This window comes from Macrotis lagotis, chromosome 4 (genome assembly GCF_037893015.1).
Source record: "Macrotis lagotis isolate mMagLag1 chromosome 4, bilby.v1.9.chrom.fasta, whole genome shotgun sequence".
Taxonomy (NCBI): domain Eukaryota; kingdom Metazoa; phylum Chordata; class Mammalia; order Peramelemorphia; family Peramelidae; genus Macrotis; species Macrotis lagotis.
The window spans coordinates 185,444,872-185,463,482 of NC_133661.1; the positions used below are offsets into that span (position 1 = coordinate 185,444,872).

Here is an 18,611-nt window from a genome sequence, read left to right on the forward strand (position 1 = left end):
CTTAGCTATAATATTCCTGGGGGTTGGTTTTTTGGGATCTCTTTCTCAGGGGGATCTGTGGATTCTCTCCATTTCGATTTTGCCCTCTGCTTCCAGGATATCAGGCCAATTTTCCTCTTTGAAAGTGATGTCAAGGGTCTTTTCCTGATCATGACTTTCAGGTATTCCAATAATTTTTAAATTATCTTTCCTAAATCTGTTTTCCATATCAGTTGTTTTTTTCAATGAGATGTTTCACAGTTTCTTCTAATTTTTCATTCTTTTGGTTTTGAAGTGTAGTCCTTATTTTTAGTAACTTCATCAGTCCCCCTGAGTTCTATTCTTTGTCTGAAGGATTTGTTTTCTTCAGGGAGCTTTCTTATCTCTTTTTCCATCTGGCCAATTTTGCTTTTTAAAGCATTCTTCTCACTAATTTTTTGAACTGTTTTATCCATTTGACCTATGCTAGTTTTTTAGCATGCTATTTTCTTCAGCATTTTTTTGGATTTCATGTTTTTCCTGCATCTCTCATTTCTTTTCCCAGTTTTTCTTCTAACTCCCTCATTTGACTTTTCAGTCTTTTTTTGAGCTCTATCATAGCCTGAGCCCACTTGCTGTTTTTTTCTTGGAGTCATTGGATGCAGGAGCTTGTGTTTCTCATCTTCAGACTATTTTGATCCTTCTTGGGCTCATATGCAAAATATTTCTCAATGGTGTTCCTCTTGTTTCTCTGCTCATTTTCCCAGCCTGAGCCTGTTTTTGGGGTGCTTCCTGAGCTTTTGGGACACTCCCACAAGGTCTCAGTGTGTGAAGCTCTGTCCTCCCTCCATATGTGCCCCCCCCTCTGCCACGGGGCTGAGGTGGGGGGGGACCCTGCTGTTCTATGGGGGGCCTAGACTCTGATCAGAATCTGAATGTGATCAGATCCCCAGTGTCCTGTTCCAGGGTTCTAGGACAGCTCTGCAGTCTGTCTTCACTCACCTCCCTATCTTCAATGGGCTCATGCCCTGGGGGCTTCTGCTTACTGGCTTCACCTGCTTCTGTTTCCTAGAACTCAGCTTTGCTGGCCATGCTGCTCTCTGTGTGCCCTGAGGGCTGGGCTTCATTTGCTCTCTCTGGCAGAGGCATTCCCCTCCCCATTCCCCCAATTTGTGCCCAGTGCTCCCATGGCATAGCTCAGGACACTCCCATGTGGCAGTGGCTCCCAGCATCCTGGGTCTGCCTCTGGGAGGCTGAAGTTCTTTCACATTTAGCTAGCAGTGAACTAGTAATCCATCCCTAGTCTAATCACTGGATGGTATAGGTCTATCTTTGCCTTTTCATTTTGTAATTGTAGTCCATGTACTCCCATAAATATTTTGGGAATTCCGTATTCTAGTGACTTTAGGGGCAATATTCTTTATTTTTTTTGCCCACAATTCTTTTATGTCCATTTATTTACTCTATCTTTCTTTGGGTGATTCATGGAGTGATTCATTGTCCTGGAAATTGTTATATTCTGATTCACAGACATGAAGCATTATTGGAATAGTGTTTTTTTTTTAACCTTTTTTCCCCAAGGAAAAAACTTGGGAGTCTTCAAAAGTGGAACAATTTTGTATATGTCCATCTACAGTGTTTAATATGAAATGATAAATGCTCTGTGGATTGTCTTAACAATATATACATTATAAGTGTTTTTCATCCATCTTTTTCTCTGTATGGATAGTAAAACTTTTTAACACTGTTCCATATAGGAGGTGCTACAGTATCCCAATCTTAATGCCATTAGCAAATAGGAATATCTCCTAAAAACTAAGCATTTAGATTATTCTGAATTTTCAATACTCCTTTCAAGTACATCATTTACTTAACTGTTTTTTGCCTTTTTACTTTTCATTCAGTCTGAATAATTTTAAAGATGTTTACTATAGAATATTGAATGACTATATACTGATTTCCTATTTTAGTGAGAGCTATGTGATAGCTTGTTTACTAAAACATTTAATAAATCCACAGGTGGGTCACATAAAATCATCATATTGGGTCACATTGGATAGTTCTTTTGTATGATGAAAAAAAGTTGTTGTTAATGATCAGGCTTAACCATAGCCAGAAGTTGAGAAAATGCTCCTCCTTACTTGTTCTGCAAAAATGGAGACTATAATAGATCTTAATGAGATTTATATTGGTTTTCCTGAACTTATTATTTTTGTTAAATTTTTTTTATATTTTTGTATTATTTTTGTTAAAAGGGGTTTAACAGGTTAGATGAAGGATATATTTGGAAATATATGTTTTCAAAATTAATTCAGAATTAATATTTGAAATTATTTCCTTTCTACATTTTAATTCAGAATTCCTTCAGTTCTTTTGTACATAGACCTTTTTTGTAGAAATGAAAAGGACATGGTTCAATAATTAATTTTTTATGTAAAATAAAATTTGTCATAAATTTATTTTAGAATTTAATAGCATAGATTCTGATGCAATTGTTAATAGAAAAAGTATTTGTTATAAATATTAAAATGAATTTTTTCCTTAGATGTTTACTATATGCTAAGGCACTATGCTAGTGTTGAAAATAGAAAAAAAATCACGTTCCACTAAGGTAGATTTTGATGTTACCTCATAATCTTCATCTTTCCACCATGAAATTTTGTAAATGAGTTTAAATCCTAAACTAGCTTTACTCTTAGTTGCCATCTTGTCTTTCCACTTGTCACAGAGGTGAAATGGGTGTTAACTGAGGCAGTGTTTAACTCTTCCATTTTTGTACTGACTTTTACCAAATAGGTTAGAGTTGCATCATTTTGATTCCTTTTTCCCCCCCTATTTTGGAATGTCTGTATTGTTTATCTCAGGTTGGAGGGGTGCTAATTAATTGAATTTTTATTTGGTTTTGAAGCATTAATTTTGTTTTAACCCACAGTTTTGGTCTCAGGTCCCTTTATAACTCTGAAAAATAAATTCCAATTAGGTTTTGCTCAGATATTTACAAATGTGATATTAGAACTGTAGTTGGAAAAGGCAAAACTTCTAATTGACAAATAATTTGTTATTATTATGAAAATAGTTTTGGTCTCATACTGATTTTGCAGAAATGGAGACTTGGAATGTTAAAAGACTTCACTAAAATAGGTAGTATCATAATTATTATTATTATTATTATTATTATTATTATTTTGGGGTTTTGCACAGTAATGGGTTAAGTGACTTGCCTAAGGTTTCACAGCTAGGCAGTTATCATGTGTCTGAGAACCATATTTGAATTCAGGTCCTCCTTATTCCAGTGCCAGTACTCTATCCATTGCGCCACCTAGCTGGCCCCACTGTGCCACCTTAATGCCCCTACTAGGTAGTATTAATAGAGGTGGAATTTAACCCAGGACCACCATAACATTTTTCCTGCTTTCTGGTCATTTTGTTTATGTTGATAATGAGTAGATTCACTATAATATCTTCATATGTTAAACAGTTATTCTAAAATCAACTCTTGTAATTCATTTATTTGCCTCTAAAAGAACTTATGAATCCATTTTGATTTATATAGACTTAAAATGGCACCTCTTACAGGCATTTTCTTTCGAGTGTTATCTAATTTCATTGCTCATATTTTATTATTATCAGAATCCAGTCAGAGCATTATGTTCTGATTTTTTTATCACCTTAGAAGTATTTTAAAAATTGAATATTTTTTCATTGATTTCTGCCATGTTCTTCTGACATGCCTTTACTGTTTGCTTTCACCAGGACTAGTTCTGTTTCTGTTATTAATGAAAAGGGGCATAACTGCTTTAAAGTTTAGGAAATATCTCACTTTGTTGAAATCAGGAGTTAGGCTATGTGACAGCTAAGCATGAGTAAGCTTCTGTTATTGTATTGTAGACTTGTTGGATCCCACATGGCAAATAACAAAAAGTTCCATGCTTTCAGACAAGCACAAGAAATAATACAGATAAATCCACAGTACCAACCCAACTCATGAATCCTGTTGACAAGTCCCAAGACAAAAACTTATCTGTAACAACTTTTAAAAAATTTTTAACAACAGAAAGCACATTGTATTCTGTTTCATTCTGAAAGAAACTTTCTAGTGAAAAAAGGAGTGAAAAACAATTTATAAAATGCTTATTTTGTACTTGGTTGTCTGAATACAAAAAGTAATCTCGACAGTCCCTGCCCAAAAGGAATATTTAGTCTCCATTCTAAAGGAGACCACATAGGGAGAAGACTGGTGTCAGGAAGGGACTAAAAGTCACAGATGGCAAGTAGGAACAAATAGGGAAGAAGCAACTGGGTTAATGTGCAGAACAAATAGTCTCCAAAGAAGGCAGTTAACCAGCATTTGTTGAGCAATGAGAACTACTTTGCTAAGCCTTGTGGATAGAAAAAGGAAAAAAGGGACGACTTGGTGGAGCAGTGGATAGAGCACCTGCCCTGTAGTCAGGAGTACCTGAGTTCAAATCCGGCCTCAGACAAGCATTATTTGGCTGTGTGTGTGGTCTTGGTCAAGCCAACTTTACCCCATTGCCTTGCAGAAACCTAAGAAAAAAAAAGAAAAAACAATATCATTGCTCTTAGGATCTTCATCTAATGGGGGGAGGAAACAGTATATAAATTTTCTGAATAAAAATACGATAACTCTTTGAGATGATCCAGAAGTTATTTGAGAGTGGATTGATTAGAACTGAGTGTCCTTTGTGTACACAGGTATAAAGAAAAAAATTAGGTATTTTTTTAGTGTTTTTTTTTTTTTTTGGAAGGCAATGGGGTTAAGTGGCTTACCCAAGACCACATAGCCAGGTTTGAACTCAGGTACTATTGACTTCAGGGCCAGTGCTCTATATCCACTGTGCTACCTAGCTTCCCCCGGTAATTATTTTTTATAGTAGGTTTAAAGAAACAAAAATACAGTAAAAATTCCTTTAGTTTTGCAACCCCAGCTATATCCACTCACAGCTATGTACTACAAAGTTGATAACCTGAAGGAACAGAAGGTTTTTGAGGTGTTAACAATATATCACAAAATTCATGACTGTCAAATTTCATTCCCTTTTGCTTTTTGCAAGGCAATGGTTTAAGTGAATTCCCAAAGGGTGAGTTCAGTATGTTGCATCTAAAGTATTTTTTTCTCATTCTACATCCTAAACAAAAATGGTAACTTGTTTTGGGAGATGAACAAATTTGTCAGTGCCTGACAGTGATGGTGAAAAAACCGAGTAAGACACAGCAATTTTTGTGGCAATGATAAATAGCCTAATACCTATCCCATAAGGGTTTCATGCAAAAAATAGGTTTATGATGATGGTCCTGAGTCATCATGAAAATGTTAAGGGGAAGTCAGTGAGGATTGACATTTTTGAAAGATTTGTTTTAAAGTTCATTTAATTTAGTAGCACTTTAGAATTTAGATTTGGTTATCTGAAAATTATTTAGAATGACATTCTTTGAAGATACTTGAGAAATCCAGGTGTTATGGTTTGTTATATTGATAAATTTTTTTAGTCCAGTCCATAATACAATCTTTGCTTTCAAAAAGCACAAATGAGGCAACTTAACCCTATTTGCCTTGCAAAAACCTAAAAAAAACACAAATGAGCAATTAGTGGGTTTTTTTTTTTGCCTTATATTCTATGTATTTATGGTGATATAATAGGATTGGCAGAAATTTAAAAGAAAATTCAATTTTTCTACATTCTGGCAAGAATACTAAATTCTGAATGAAATTTTAATTCAGTATTGTAGATCCAAGGAACTATATTTTCCCCATGTTATCTTTGCAGCTATTGAAATACATTGTGGACTTTGTAAAGCATCCTGCTTTCCCTTTTTCGGTCTTCAGATTTGTCTTTGTCTTATGACTCCTATTAAAATAGGAGTCTAAAATGTTTGAGAGCCAAACCTTTCTTAACTCTTTAATGTTAAATCAGTGGTTCAAAATAGATGAATTTGTAAATAATTTATTTTTCAAATTGAAATGATTAAAATCTGATTTTGTAGTTTCAGGTAGGACCAGGTTGGTAAACAGGTAGGCTGTTTGGCATATTTGTTCATGTTGGCCAGTAGTTTTGTTTTTGTTTTTTTTAGTTTTTTGCTAGGCAGTGGGTTTAAGTGGCTTGCCCAAGGCCACACAGCTGTGTCACAGCTAGGTAATACGTGTCTGAGGCCAGATTTGAACTTAGGTCCTCCTGACTCCAGAGCCGGTGCTCTATCCTCTGCACCACCTAGCTGCCCCAGTAGTGTCTTTCAAGCATATTATTTCACCCATTTGTTCTCAGGTGTCACTTTAAGGAAGCATAATGCCTCATGATAATATATGTAGACTGTAGTTGAGAAGAGGCATTTCCAGCTCTAATTTTAAGTCATGAATCCAATGGCAACTCTAGGGTCTGGAAAAATAATGGGTTGCTATGATGGTTTGAGCAACTTTTGAAAGTAATGAATGACACTAGTTTTGGGATCTCCAGGAAGACAGATGGTAAATAATTTTGATTAATTTCCTACTGAATATTGAATAGAAGAGGCAAAGGTCAGAGTTGGGTTGGGGAGGATGGATATTTAAGTAGTCAGATTATGAAATAGTTTTCTGCTTATAATCCCTTTAAAAGCAATGATGTCCCATACTGAAATTGTGTCACATTCTTTGACTAGATTTTTTCTTTAACAAATGAATTGGTTTAGTTATTTCTGTAAGGTTTACAAGCATTTATTGAGCATTTATTATATAAGGAGACACTCCTAGTTTTTGGAGGATACACATTTAAATAATGAAATATTTCTTGTTTCAAGCTTACTGTCTTTAAACAGTATTGTAGTAGAATATTTGTTTTTCTTTCCATTTAATGTAATTTTTTTTTAGATTTTTTTTTTTGGCAAGGCAAATGGGGTTAAGTGGCTTGCCCAAGGTCACACAGCTAGGTAATTATTAAGTGTTTGAGGTCGGATTTGAATTTAGCTACTCCTGACTCCAGGGCTGGTGCTCTATCCACTTCGCCACCTAGCTGCCCCAATGTAATTTTTTTGAACCATTTCTTTAACCCCCTCAATTTTTGTTGACTATAATAAACATCAGTTCAAGTTTTAATAGGTTATGTTTCCAGGATATCTTTTTGGTTCTTTTTTTCTTTTTCTTTTTTTTTTTTTACAGTGCAATGGGATTAAGTGACTTGCTCATGGTTTCATAGCTAGGTTATTAAGTGTCAGAGGTCCGATTTGAACTCAGGTCTTCCACACTCCAGGGTCAGTACTCTATCCACTGTGTCACCTAGTTGCCCCTTAGGATATCTTATTTTTAGGGTTTTTTTTTGCAAGGCAAATGGGGTTAAGTGGCTTGCCTAAGGCCACACCAGCTAGGTAATCAGGATATCTTTTTGGATGCCATCTTACATTTTACCATTAAATTCAAGGTTTATTTGTGAAGGAAATTGAGAAAACCTGCTGATTGTATATTAAAAACTTGATTCTTCTGTCTTCATTGTCTCATTCAAATATTGTGTAGAAGATTAATTATTCTTTTTGGTGAATGGAATTGTAGCATAGCTCTAGTTGGTGTTTTTCATAAGTGTAGAGAATTAATTTTAGTTCTCTTTACATAGGTAAATATATAAGTATTCTTTAATAGAGATCTCATGACAATGATTTGACATAGTTTTACCTTAATTTCTTATACCAGACAGTTCTCAATATGAAGTGGTATGGGTATCCAATACAATTGGCAGTTAACCAAAGTAGTTCAGTTCCCATTTTTGTAAATAAGTTCTTTTTAGTATCAAGATGCTTAATTTAAACGAAAGAATGTTTTAAGAAAGTTTAGATGGCACAGGCTAGACTGACTTTTTAACAATGGTAGTAATTTATCAAATGTGATTTTAAAAAATCATTTTATTTAGTCATTAGAAATTTTGAGGCAAGGTAGAAATCAGATACTCCCCCAGTCTTTGAGGTTCTTTGGCACATATAATTAAAGAATTTGTATGTAAAACTGTTGTGTATAGAGCAGGATTTATTATTAGGATTTAAAATGGCTTAGTTACAAAATACTGAAAAGATTTGAATATTTTTAAATAATGGAATCTTGATAATTTATTCCCTCAACTACCATGGGACAGGCTTCAGGATGTTGATAGATTTACATTTCCAAATTTTTACAAAAGCTAACCTGTATGTATGGACTATTAGTGTGGGCTCATATTAAATGAAGTTGACTAAAGGAATCATTAGTTTAAAGGAATTTGTATTTCCTTAGTTTTATTTTCCTTTAATTTATGCAGGGTTCAGCTAGCTAGTTTATCATCATCATCATCAAATATTTTATCAAGTTGTCCTATGCATGTATATGTATTAGGCTCTTTATAGATAGGATAAGAAATAGTCGCTGAAGTTTACAAAGAATTGACCTTGATGGGGACATGCTGATTACTACATGATATCTATAGTGTGTTATACAAGCTGATTGTATATAAATAGAAATCTTATGAATAGTGTTCAGTTATATTATGGGCATTCATCCTTGGAAGGAAATCTGGGACTTCTTGGGGTAGGCCTGGGAATTTCTGTATTTAGAGAAACAGCATATACTAAGGTAGAATTTTTTGAAACTATAGAGAACAAGTTAGGTTAGTATTGATTGATCAAGGAAATTACAAAGATAGTTTTAAGGAGTTATGGACAAATTGGTAATTTGTCTAAAAGAACTTTAGGGAACTGAGTCTAGTTTGAGACGTTTAAAATAGAAAAAGAAGCTTACATATAATGTCCACAAGCCAAGTAAGAATTAAGTTTTTTTTTGTTTTGTTTTGGTGGGCAGTCTGGTAGGGAGTCTACTGATCTTGGGATAAACAGGGTTTTTTGTACATGGTTTGATAACTGTTCGTGATCTTATTTTACTAGAATTCTTTTAAGGAAGTACTCACTGGCATTAGGAGTAAAATATTAAATCCTTCAGGATAGAAAGTATTATTTTAGGGCTTTTAAAAAAATTGTTCACCTGAATAATTATTTTCCTTCCTGATTTGATAGCTTGTGGCTGTTTGACCCTTTCCATCAAACACCATGGCCAGCAATGTCACCAACAAGACTGACCCCCGTTCCATGAACTCCCGTGTCTTCATTGGGAATCTCAACACTCTGGTTGTTAAGAAGACTGATGTTGAAGCCATCTTCTCGAAGTATGGCAAGATCGTGGGCTGCTCTGTTCATAAGGGCTTTGCCTTTGTTCAATATGTTAATGAGCGAAATGCCCGAGCTGCTGTGGCAGGAGAGGATGGCAGAATGATTGCTGGCCAGGTTCTCGGTAAGTTGTAATCGACAGAAAATTTTTAATTGATCTTCGAATACTTATAAAATATATTCATTCATTAGTGCAAGTCAGTGTGAAATTACTATGGTGTACATCATAAATTTATCTAATGACCTGAGATCATAGGTAAGTCAGTAGAAGGAGGGAATAGATTATTAATGTAGTAGAGTGACCTCATTTATTTTAATTTGTAGTAGAGATTGTAAAATCTCAAATGACAAGCCTGGTAAAGAAAAAAAATGGGCCAAGTTATTTCTTTTTTTAAGTTTGCTTGAATTTCATAATGTTCAAACTATCACAGAGACCCATAAAATTGCACAAAATAAAAAACTTCTTGTTTGGAGAATGAATCTCACTATATATGCTCAATTTCTTAGAAAGTTCTAATTTTAAATTGCTAAGGATGTTACCGAATTCTGTATGTTGAAGATGTTTGTTGAAGATGTTTGTCCATTGTATTTAAGGGGAGTGTTGCACTTAGTCACTGCTCTCTCTTTCTACTTCATAGCTAGCTATCTGTCCAGTGGCCAGATGAGGTTTGCCCGGATGTGAGGCAATATATATCTATGTTGTAGGTTATCTTTAAAAGAGGAAGGAAGCCCCGAGAATAGTTGTCTACAGGTAGTTTCCACCAACTTTAATTAGAGGTTTTACTGGAAGGTCCTTCCCTCAGTTTAAAAACTTAGGGTGCTTAGATTAAGGAGGTTATTTAAACACATTCAAGCATATATTTTAAAATTACTCCTGTCTGCATAGGATTAATTGACCTTCTAGATAAGGCCAGTAATGGGCAGTAATGATTTAAAGAGATTTGGTAGTCTTCGCCAAAAATATTTTTCTAATGATGTTAAAAAAATGAATTTTTGCTCTTTTAGTTACAGCTGAAGGTCTCGTTTAGAATAAAAATATCAAATTGCTCAAACATTGCTTTGATTTTTTTTAATCAAATTTTCTTCCATGATGAAGGAGATCCCATGTATTCCAACTACTTAATAAATGCCCTTTTGAAGACTGCTATACTGTTGAAAAATTGGGGGGTAACTGATTTTACCAAGACACTTTTTTTTTCATTACATGGTATTTTTAACCCCCTTGATGGAGTTGTCATTTAGATTTATGGTTCTTTTCAGATATTAATCTGGCCGCAGAGCCAAAAGTGAACCGAGGAAAAGCAGGTGTGAAGCGTTCTGCAGCGGAGATGTACGGGTCAGTACCAGAACACCCTTCTCCGTCCCCTCTACTCAGGTCCGGAACTTTATTATTTATAAATGCATTGCGTCCATCCATGGACATTTTCTTCTCTATCTGTTTTCTGGAAGTGGGAGGGTTAAGTGATGTGTAATGCTTATTTTGTGTACAGATTAGCTTGAATGTATTTTAGACTTGTTTTTCCAAGCCTCCTTTTTTACTTTACTTCCAAGAATTAATATTCCTTCCATTTTTTACTTTAGTGTATGTTGTATAAAAGAAAAGTTAGTATTGCAGTTATACTTTGCTTTTCAAAAAATAACTCTTTAGAAATTGGGAAATTGTATTTTTAAAATGGAACGGGATTAAGTATTTCATTATGACTTTGGGCTTAATTTATTATCTAGAATGCTAAACTTGTGGTTTGTACTTGAAAGTAACATTTCACTGAGCTTTTCCCTATCTAGATAAGTTATGTTGTAGCCCAGGGTGCTGAGGAACTCATTTGGAGGCAAGGAATTTATGTTTAAGGGATTGATTGTATGAGTGATTTGGGAGTGTGTTGAGCTATTTGTCTTTTGGTCTTTATCTCTTCCATTTTGCTTTTGTGATATTGTGGTAACAACTCCACACTGACAGTCTTTTTCGTAATTTGTCTTTCAGCTCTTCCTTTGATCTGGATTATGATTTTCAACGAGATTATTATGACAGGTATGGATTTTATTCTTCTTCTGAAATAAGAATGAATCAGTTTTTAATAATAGTATACCTCTGAGATTCAAAAACATAACGTTTTAAAAAGTTGTAACCTAAAATGTATTGTTAAGTGAAAAACCAAAGCAGTCAGTTTAATCAGTTGTCATAGGATGTGAGTTTTTGGCTGCCTTTGTGTATTTTTATATATTCATTTAAAGTTAATATTGTCTTTATTTTGCCAACCAGCAAAAGCAAGAAGGCTGATTTCAGTCATGCAATCAATGGTAAAAGTGAGAGTAGAATAAAAATCAGTACCATACTCCTTCACTGCTTCTCCCTACCTTTTATTTTTTTAATTGGTATTTTATTTTTCCTATTACATGATAAAAATGTTTTTCAACATTTTTATAAGTTGCACATTTTTCTACTATTCTCCCTTCCCTATCCCTTCCACACCACAGCCAACTGTCTAGTAGAAGTTGTACATGTTCATTTGTCTTTAAATGGTTATATATTAGTCATTTTGTATCTGAGGAAGCCTTTTTCTTTAAAAAAAAAACCCTTAAATTATGTGTTTGGTAAGCGACATGTCCTGAAATGGTGCCTCACTTGAAAAAGGAACACTTAACTTCTGAATGCCTCAGGCAATTACCAAGTTAGTTTAAATTGTGTAATTTACTCGTGTTGATGAAATTAGTCTGAATATTTGAGCTTTAGACACTAAGAGAAAGACGGGTTTATCTGATGAATTCCTAGTGTAAAGGGAGAAATGAACCAGAGTGTAGAGGTTTTTAAAACAATACGAGACAAAAATTGAATATTCACAGTGAATTTAATGAACAGGCTGTGATCATATTATGGAAAATCTTAAACTTAAAAAACTTAAGTTAGCTTTGTGGTCAAAATTTATCTAAGGTTATTTGAGTTCTGAATGTGCTGCAATGATGGTTGTGTTTTCATGGAGTGTCTGAGTCTTTTACAATATTATATATGAGTCTTCTATATAATAGTATGCTTTGTTTAGAAGAATTTATGCATGACTTATAGGTCCCTGTCTAACCAGTTACTGAAAAGGAAATTAAACAGTAAGCTATTGCAATTTTTTTATTTGGTTTTCTGATACCTACCCCATTATTCTAATTAGTAGATTTTCTTCCTTTAGAAGTGAAAGTTAATGTATTATACGTAATTGTTCTTGCAAATAAGTATCTTATTCATATTTTCTAACAAAGTTTGCTTTGCCAGCTTGGAATTTAGTAGTTCCAGAACAAATTTCATGATCAGTCAGCATCTTTTTGACTTTGAAAAATAGCACAGCAATCCAGGGCCTCAGAACCTGGTGTCTTTTTTTTTTTTTTTAAGGTTTTTGCAAGGCAAATGGGGTTAAGTGGCTTGCCCAAGGCCATACAGCTAGGTAATTGTTAAGTTTGAGAGACAGGATTTGAACTCAGGTACTCCTGACTTCCAGTGTCCGTGCTTTATCCACTGGGCCACCTAGCCGCCCCCTTTTTTCTTAATGAGATAGCTTATTTTTTGGACTATTTAGTCTTTTTGAGTTTTATTCCTTAAAGAATTATGTTAAATTCATATTCGTTACTTTTCTACAACTTAGAGCAGTGATGTTTGATTCAAATAGAAATGAACCTCTGGGCAGCAATTATTAACTTAGAAAATTGTACACAAAACATTTCCTAATTATATTTTAATCTGGTTGATCCAGTTTTGCAGTCTGACTTAGAACAGCATATTAACTGTTAAGTCAGGTCAGTATGTATCAGAGACAGTCTAGGAAGTAGTCTAGGGACCAACTTATATCCATTAAGCCAAACTTGCTCAATTCTTTTTCTTTTTTCCTCTCAATTCTTTCTCCCTCTTTCCAGCAACCATTTGAAAGAATGCTTCAAATTCATAATAATGATTTGTAACAGATTAAAATATTTCTGAAATTTCATTCCTCACTGCTTGGACAGAAGAAAATAGTAATGCTTAAGGGATTGTGTAGAAGAAAACACCCTAAAGTAATTAGTAGTTGTGAAGTGTGACAACCAGTCATTCTAGAAAACAATTTGGAATCATGATAGAAAAGTCACTATACTCTGCAAAATTTTTGGCCTAGTAACTGCTTTGCTTAAATAGACCAAGGAGGTCAAAGCTAAAAAGGAATGATCCCAGATTCACAAGTAAAGCTGCAGTTTTGTGGTAGCAAATAATACTCAAATCAATTTGGTGTCCACAGGTTGGGGAATGACTGAACAAAATTGTTACATTTCTGTAAAGAAATAAGTGTGTCATCAGAAGTTGCAAGTATGAAAAATTCGGACAAACTTGCAATGAATTCTCAAACTGAAGCAGAAGGAAAAGACGACTTTGCTTAATGAGCATAGTAAAGAAAAATATCCCCAACTGGAGATCTGATGGTGGAATGCAGAACTACCTATGTAACACAGTTCTTGCAGGCATGTTATACACTCTGTATAAATTGAGACCTGCTTTATCATCAGATGACTTACGTGTCATTTTTGTATTGTTTTAGCTATACTTTCACAGTGAAGAGTAAATTGTGGAGGGAGGGGATTTAAAATTAGGATAAATAATGGACTCAAAAGATAATTTATCTAAGTCCCTTCCAATTCTATAATAGAGATTAGTTGATTTTACATGATCATTCTATCGAATTTCATCATAATTTATAATATATAGTAATTTTCATGTTTTTATATTTGTTTAACCTAGAATATTTCATCTCTAAAGAGAACAACTGAATATTTTCCAAAACCTCTTAGTTAATTCTCTAGTTTCATTTTTGTACTACTCTATACAAAAGAACATCCAATTTATTTTTTTTTGCCCTTGATACAAGTATGGGAGGAAACTGCTTTCCTTCTTGACTTACAGTTATTTGATAATAAGAAAGTAATGGAATTTGTATTCTAGAGTGTGGAAAATTCCAAATAGGGAACTCAGGACTCAATATGTTCATCCTTCTATCTTTATTTTATTTTAGTTTTTGTTTTTTGTCTTTTAATTGTCAAAGTGTTGTACAACAATGTAGTAAAAAAAATGGTGTTAACTGGTCTAATCCTTGAATTGAACCTCGTTGGTTTATTCTAATTTTTTCTATTTTATTTTTATTTTTTGTAATATTTTTATTTTTTTTGTAAAGTTGGTTTATTCTAATTCAGAATGAGCATGAGTTTAAAAACTATATTATATCAGTTCACCCAAGGTGATAAAACTTTGAAAAATCTAGCATAAATCAGAATCTCTATTTTATATTGGGAGAGAATCCCCCATCTTCCAAGTCCATAATCTCATGGAAATACTATCATTCAGAACTATTGAAATTTTATAATTCCTTTTACCTGGCATTCTCTTTTGCTATGTATCTTACTGTATTAGATTGCTTTATTGAGTCAGAAAAGCAGATATGACATTTATTTACATATTTTTTATTTCTTTTAGACTTTTCAAGGCAATGGGTTTAAGTGGCTTGCCCAAGGCCACATGGCTAGGTAATTATTGTCTGAGGTTGGATTTGAACCCAGGTACTCCTGACTCCAAGGCCGGTGCTCTATTCACTGCGCCACCTAGCTGCCCCAAGATATGACATTTAAATGGAGTTGTTCTATCATTTGATTTCTATTCAGATAGGTAAAGATTTAAAAATGTTTTCCACCACTTAACATCCCTTCCAAAAAAAAAGTTATTTTTGCAGATTTCTCTCTTCTGCTTGGCATGTCAATTTAAAGTAGATCATATATGATTGGAATATTCCAATTGAATTCAATTAGAATTTTTTCTTGACCTTAGATTCAAAATAGATTTTCTTAAGCAATTTAAGCTTTTCCCCTCCCCTTTACGTTGTTGGGTTATTGTGTAAATTGATGTTTTTTTCCCCATGTTTTTGATAGTTCTACAGCAGGACATGAATATGCCTCACAAATACTTGATAGTCAAACCAAAAAGAAATATTAGACAGTATTTCCATCAAGCTATAAGTATTTTGTAATGAGAAATTTCCTCCTATATAGACTGACATGTGAGATTGATTTAGGACATCCTTCTTGGAGTTGATACACACTTAAGACTACACCGCTAACTTCTTGATCTTTTTTCCTTAGTAGTTTCCAAATATCAAAATTTTTTAAATGATTTAGAATAAAAACAAATATAAACTGCATTTTAAATGAATAATAATAGTTAATATTTATGGTCTTTTTAAGTTTTTACATATAATTTTATCTCCTTTGATCCTTATAACAAATGACAGCTCTGAGGTGTGCACTGAATTTCCATTGACAGATAAGGTAACTGAAGAAGAGAAAGTTAATGAAATTTAAAGTTAAAATATAATTCACCAAGTTTGAATCTGAATAATGTTTGAAGTGGTGTCTGTTCTGACCCTGAACACAGCACTAATAAAAGTGTATGCCATGATTCCTTTGCTTTGCCTTATTGAGGCAATACTTCAGCTGTTGAATGACACATTTTTAGACATTTGCTGGTGGTTCATCTTATTTTGTTGATTATTGGTCTTCAACTTTTCACTCAAGAAACAAAAGCATAATTAGCCCATTTGCAGAATATAAAGGGTCAGATGAATTTGTTACTGCATAATCATACAACAAATGATATTTGTTGTTTGCAACAAATAGAACACATTTCCTATGTTAATTATTTTTTTTGAATAAAAAAAATCAGATCTGGTTGTGAAACAAAACAAGATGATTTTCATATATTGCCTTCTGGTTAAGAAAGGAGTACCTAAACTCATTCCTGTTAGCACAATGCTTCCTAACACAGTAGTGATGAGAACTAGGAATCTATATATGTATTGTTAAAGTAAATGAAATGTCCGGAGATCTTGGTTATGGTTCTATCTTTTGTAGCTTTGGTTTAAGTGCTCAGTTGAAATTCACCTCTGAAGTGGTGGTAGGGGATTATATTTGTCTCTTTATTCCATTAAAATTAAAATCTTAGTATTATCATAAAAATCTCGATATTATTATAAAATTAGTTTTTTCCTAATAGTTTCCATCTCCCAATCCTAGCTGTCCCTGGACTATACTTTTTGAGAACTACTGCACTAAGATGATCTATATAAAGATCAGTTCTTTAGAAGTAACATGTCTGCCTGCCTGTGGGACATCTTTACCCACGTGTCCTTAATTCAGTGTCTTAAAACAGTACTGCTTAGGATTTGTTTTTAAAATGGCTTTCCAAATTCTCTTACTGTATTGGCTGAGACATCACCATCCTATTTTATACCGTCATTGTCATCTTAGAGACAGTCCCTTCCACTTACCAAGTCTAGTTGATAAGCCTTTTTCATGTTTTTATCATATTAGTTTTAGACCCTAGTTACCAGTGTGTTTCCTCTTCATGTCTGTTTCATCCTTCATGCTCTAATTGCTAAATGTCTTTATTGAATGTCTTTAAGTTCCTTGAACTTTGTTTTTTTTGTTTTGCAAGGCAATGGGGTTACATAACTTACCCAAGTTTATATAGCTAGGCATTGTTAAGTGTCTGAGGCCAGTTTTGAACTTAGGTACTCCTGATTCCAGGCCTTGTGTTCTATCTGCTATGCCACCTAGCAGCCCCAGTTGCTTGTACTTTGAAAAAAAATTCCTTTTAGCTTTCTAAGGCTTAGGGGTTTTTTGCCTAGGGTGATATGTTTTATAAACTGGTGTTTTAGCTTTCCTTTTTAGCTCTATCAACCGATCTTAGAATTGGAAGAGAATAGTTCTTTCTTTGTTTCAATTTTAAAATAATTTAATATTTTAAGCACCAAATAAGATAAGCCTTGTTTATGCAGTTTATATTTTAATAGTTCTTCCTTGTCAGTTATTTAATGTTTGCTTTTTATAGTTGCTTAAGTGCTTCCTTCTCTCCTTTTTGCGAATATTCCTTTTTTCTCTTACTCCCTTTATAAATGGAAAGAAAAAAATAGGTTGCATTTTTAAAGATGAAAAAAACTGAGGCATGGAGAGGTTAGATTGTCTTGGACTGGGGTGTCTAGGTGGCGCAGTGGATAAAGCACTGGCCCTGGAGTCAGGAATACCTGACTTCAGGTACTGCCTCAGACACTTAATAATTAACTAGTGTGGCTTTGGGTAAGCCACTTAAGCCCATTGCCTTGCAAAAACTAAAAAAAAAATGTTTTTGACCACTCATACCAGGCAACAATTGTTAGCCTGAATTTGAACTCAGATCTTTGATTCGTACATTTACATGCTTTCCAATGGCACTATACTTGCCACACATATTTGGTGCCAAAAATGATTCCTGTTCCTTTGCATCTATCTCCTTCTACTTCTATTCATCACAGGATGAGTCATAATGTTACATAATCCACAAAGCCTGCCTTGATCCTTTAAAAGATTATTCACTTTTGGGCTCTACATTATCCTTTAAAGCTGAGCTTTAAATATGGGCTTCCTGCTCAGTGTTTGGCCTTTAAAGTTTTTTTGAATTGTTAATGACTTTTAATAAACATCAATTTCCATATATATATATATATGTATATATATATATATATATAATCACTTTCTTATCAGAGGCTCATCCATTATACTTTAAAAACATTGTTATGAAAACACAGTTGAGCAAACCTAATACAACCAGTGAACCAAGTCTGACAGTATATGCAGCATTTTACAGTTATAGTCCTTGCAAAGAGATGAATGTCATGGATAAACTTAATTGTTGTAATTATATATCATTTAAAGTTCTTTCTATTCCAGTAGTTTTTTCTATTAGATCCCAGAGGACAGAACCAGACTACATTCACATGAGGTCTACACTCTCAGTTATTTAAACTTTTTGGGCTGATAAACTGTACACCTCTTTTCCCATCCAATCCTGAAATGAATAAGGTTCCTAGAAGCAAATTATTTTCCTGGATCTGTTCACTTCACACTGTCTTTCCAAATTCATCATTACTTAAGAGATCAATTTTAATCCATTATTTAGAAATATCATCAGCTTACTCCCCAAATGATGATCATCCCTCAATTTCCTTTCTTTGCCATCACGAAGAGTTGTTATGAATATAGACCATGTGGATCTTTTCCTTTTTTATAATTGATGTAATTTGAAAACAAAGAGACTTTGGGTGTCATGTCAGGAAAATTTCATCTCAATTTAGAGCTATCTAAAAGTGGCTATAAGAATGGTGTAATCACTAAGAAGTCATAGAGTTCAATCTCATTGAATAACTTAAAGCACTGCCTAGATGATTTACATAGCAGATGGCACAGAGGAGATTACTTTGGATATATAGGTTGTACTAGATGGTTGTTGATTTTCCCTTATAGCATGAATTTTTGATTTTGTCACAATGAGAATATCCTGTGGTTGTTGATCTTGTGAGTATGAGAATAGAACCTTATTCACCCTGATGGCAAAAATTGTCATAATCAATCTCATACATTTTACTTAGTTTTTGCACTATGTTGACATGTGGTGT

At 33.7% G+C, this 18,611-nt stretch overlaps 1 protein-coding gene across 7 annotated transcripts in view; it reads left to right on the forward strand.

Moving 5' to 3' along the window:
• Nucleotides 1-18,611, forward strand: part of HNRNPC (heterogeneous nuclear ribonucleoprotein C) — a 47,800-nt gene that overhangs the window by 15,961 nt on the left and 13,228 nt on the right. For 5 of the 7 annotated variants that reach the window (XM_074234930.1, XM_074234927.1, XM_074234926.1 and 2 more), the window contains 3 exons: nucleotides 8,980-9,253; nucleotides 10,390-10,504; nucleotides 11,111-11,158. In XM_074234930.1, coding sequence (XP_074091031.1) covers nucleotides 9,013-9,253; nucleotides 10,390-10,504; nucleotides 11,111-11,158 — 404 coding nt within the window. In that variant the 5' untranslated portion in view covers nucleotides 8,980-9,012. The remainder of the gene's footprint in view (nucleotides 1-8,979; nucleotides 9,254-10,389; nucleotides 10,505-11,110; nucleotides 11,159-18,611) is intronic. The other 2 variants (XM_074234932.1, XM_074234931.1) reach the window with 1 other exon arrangement.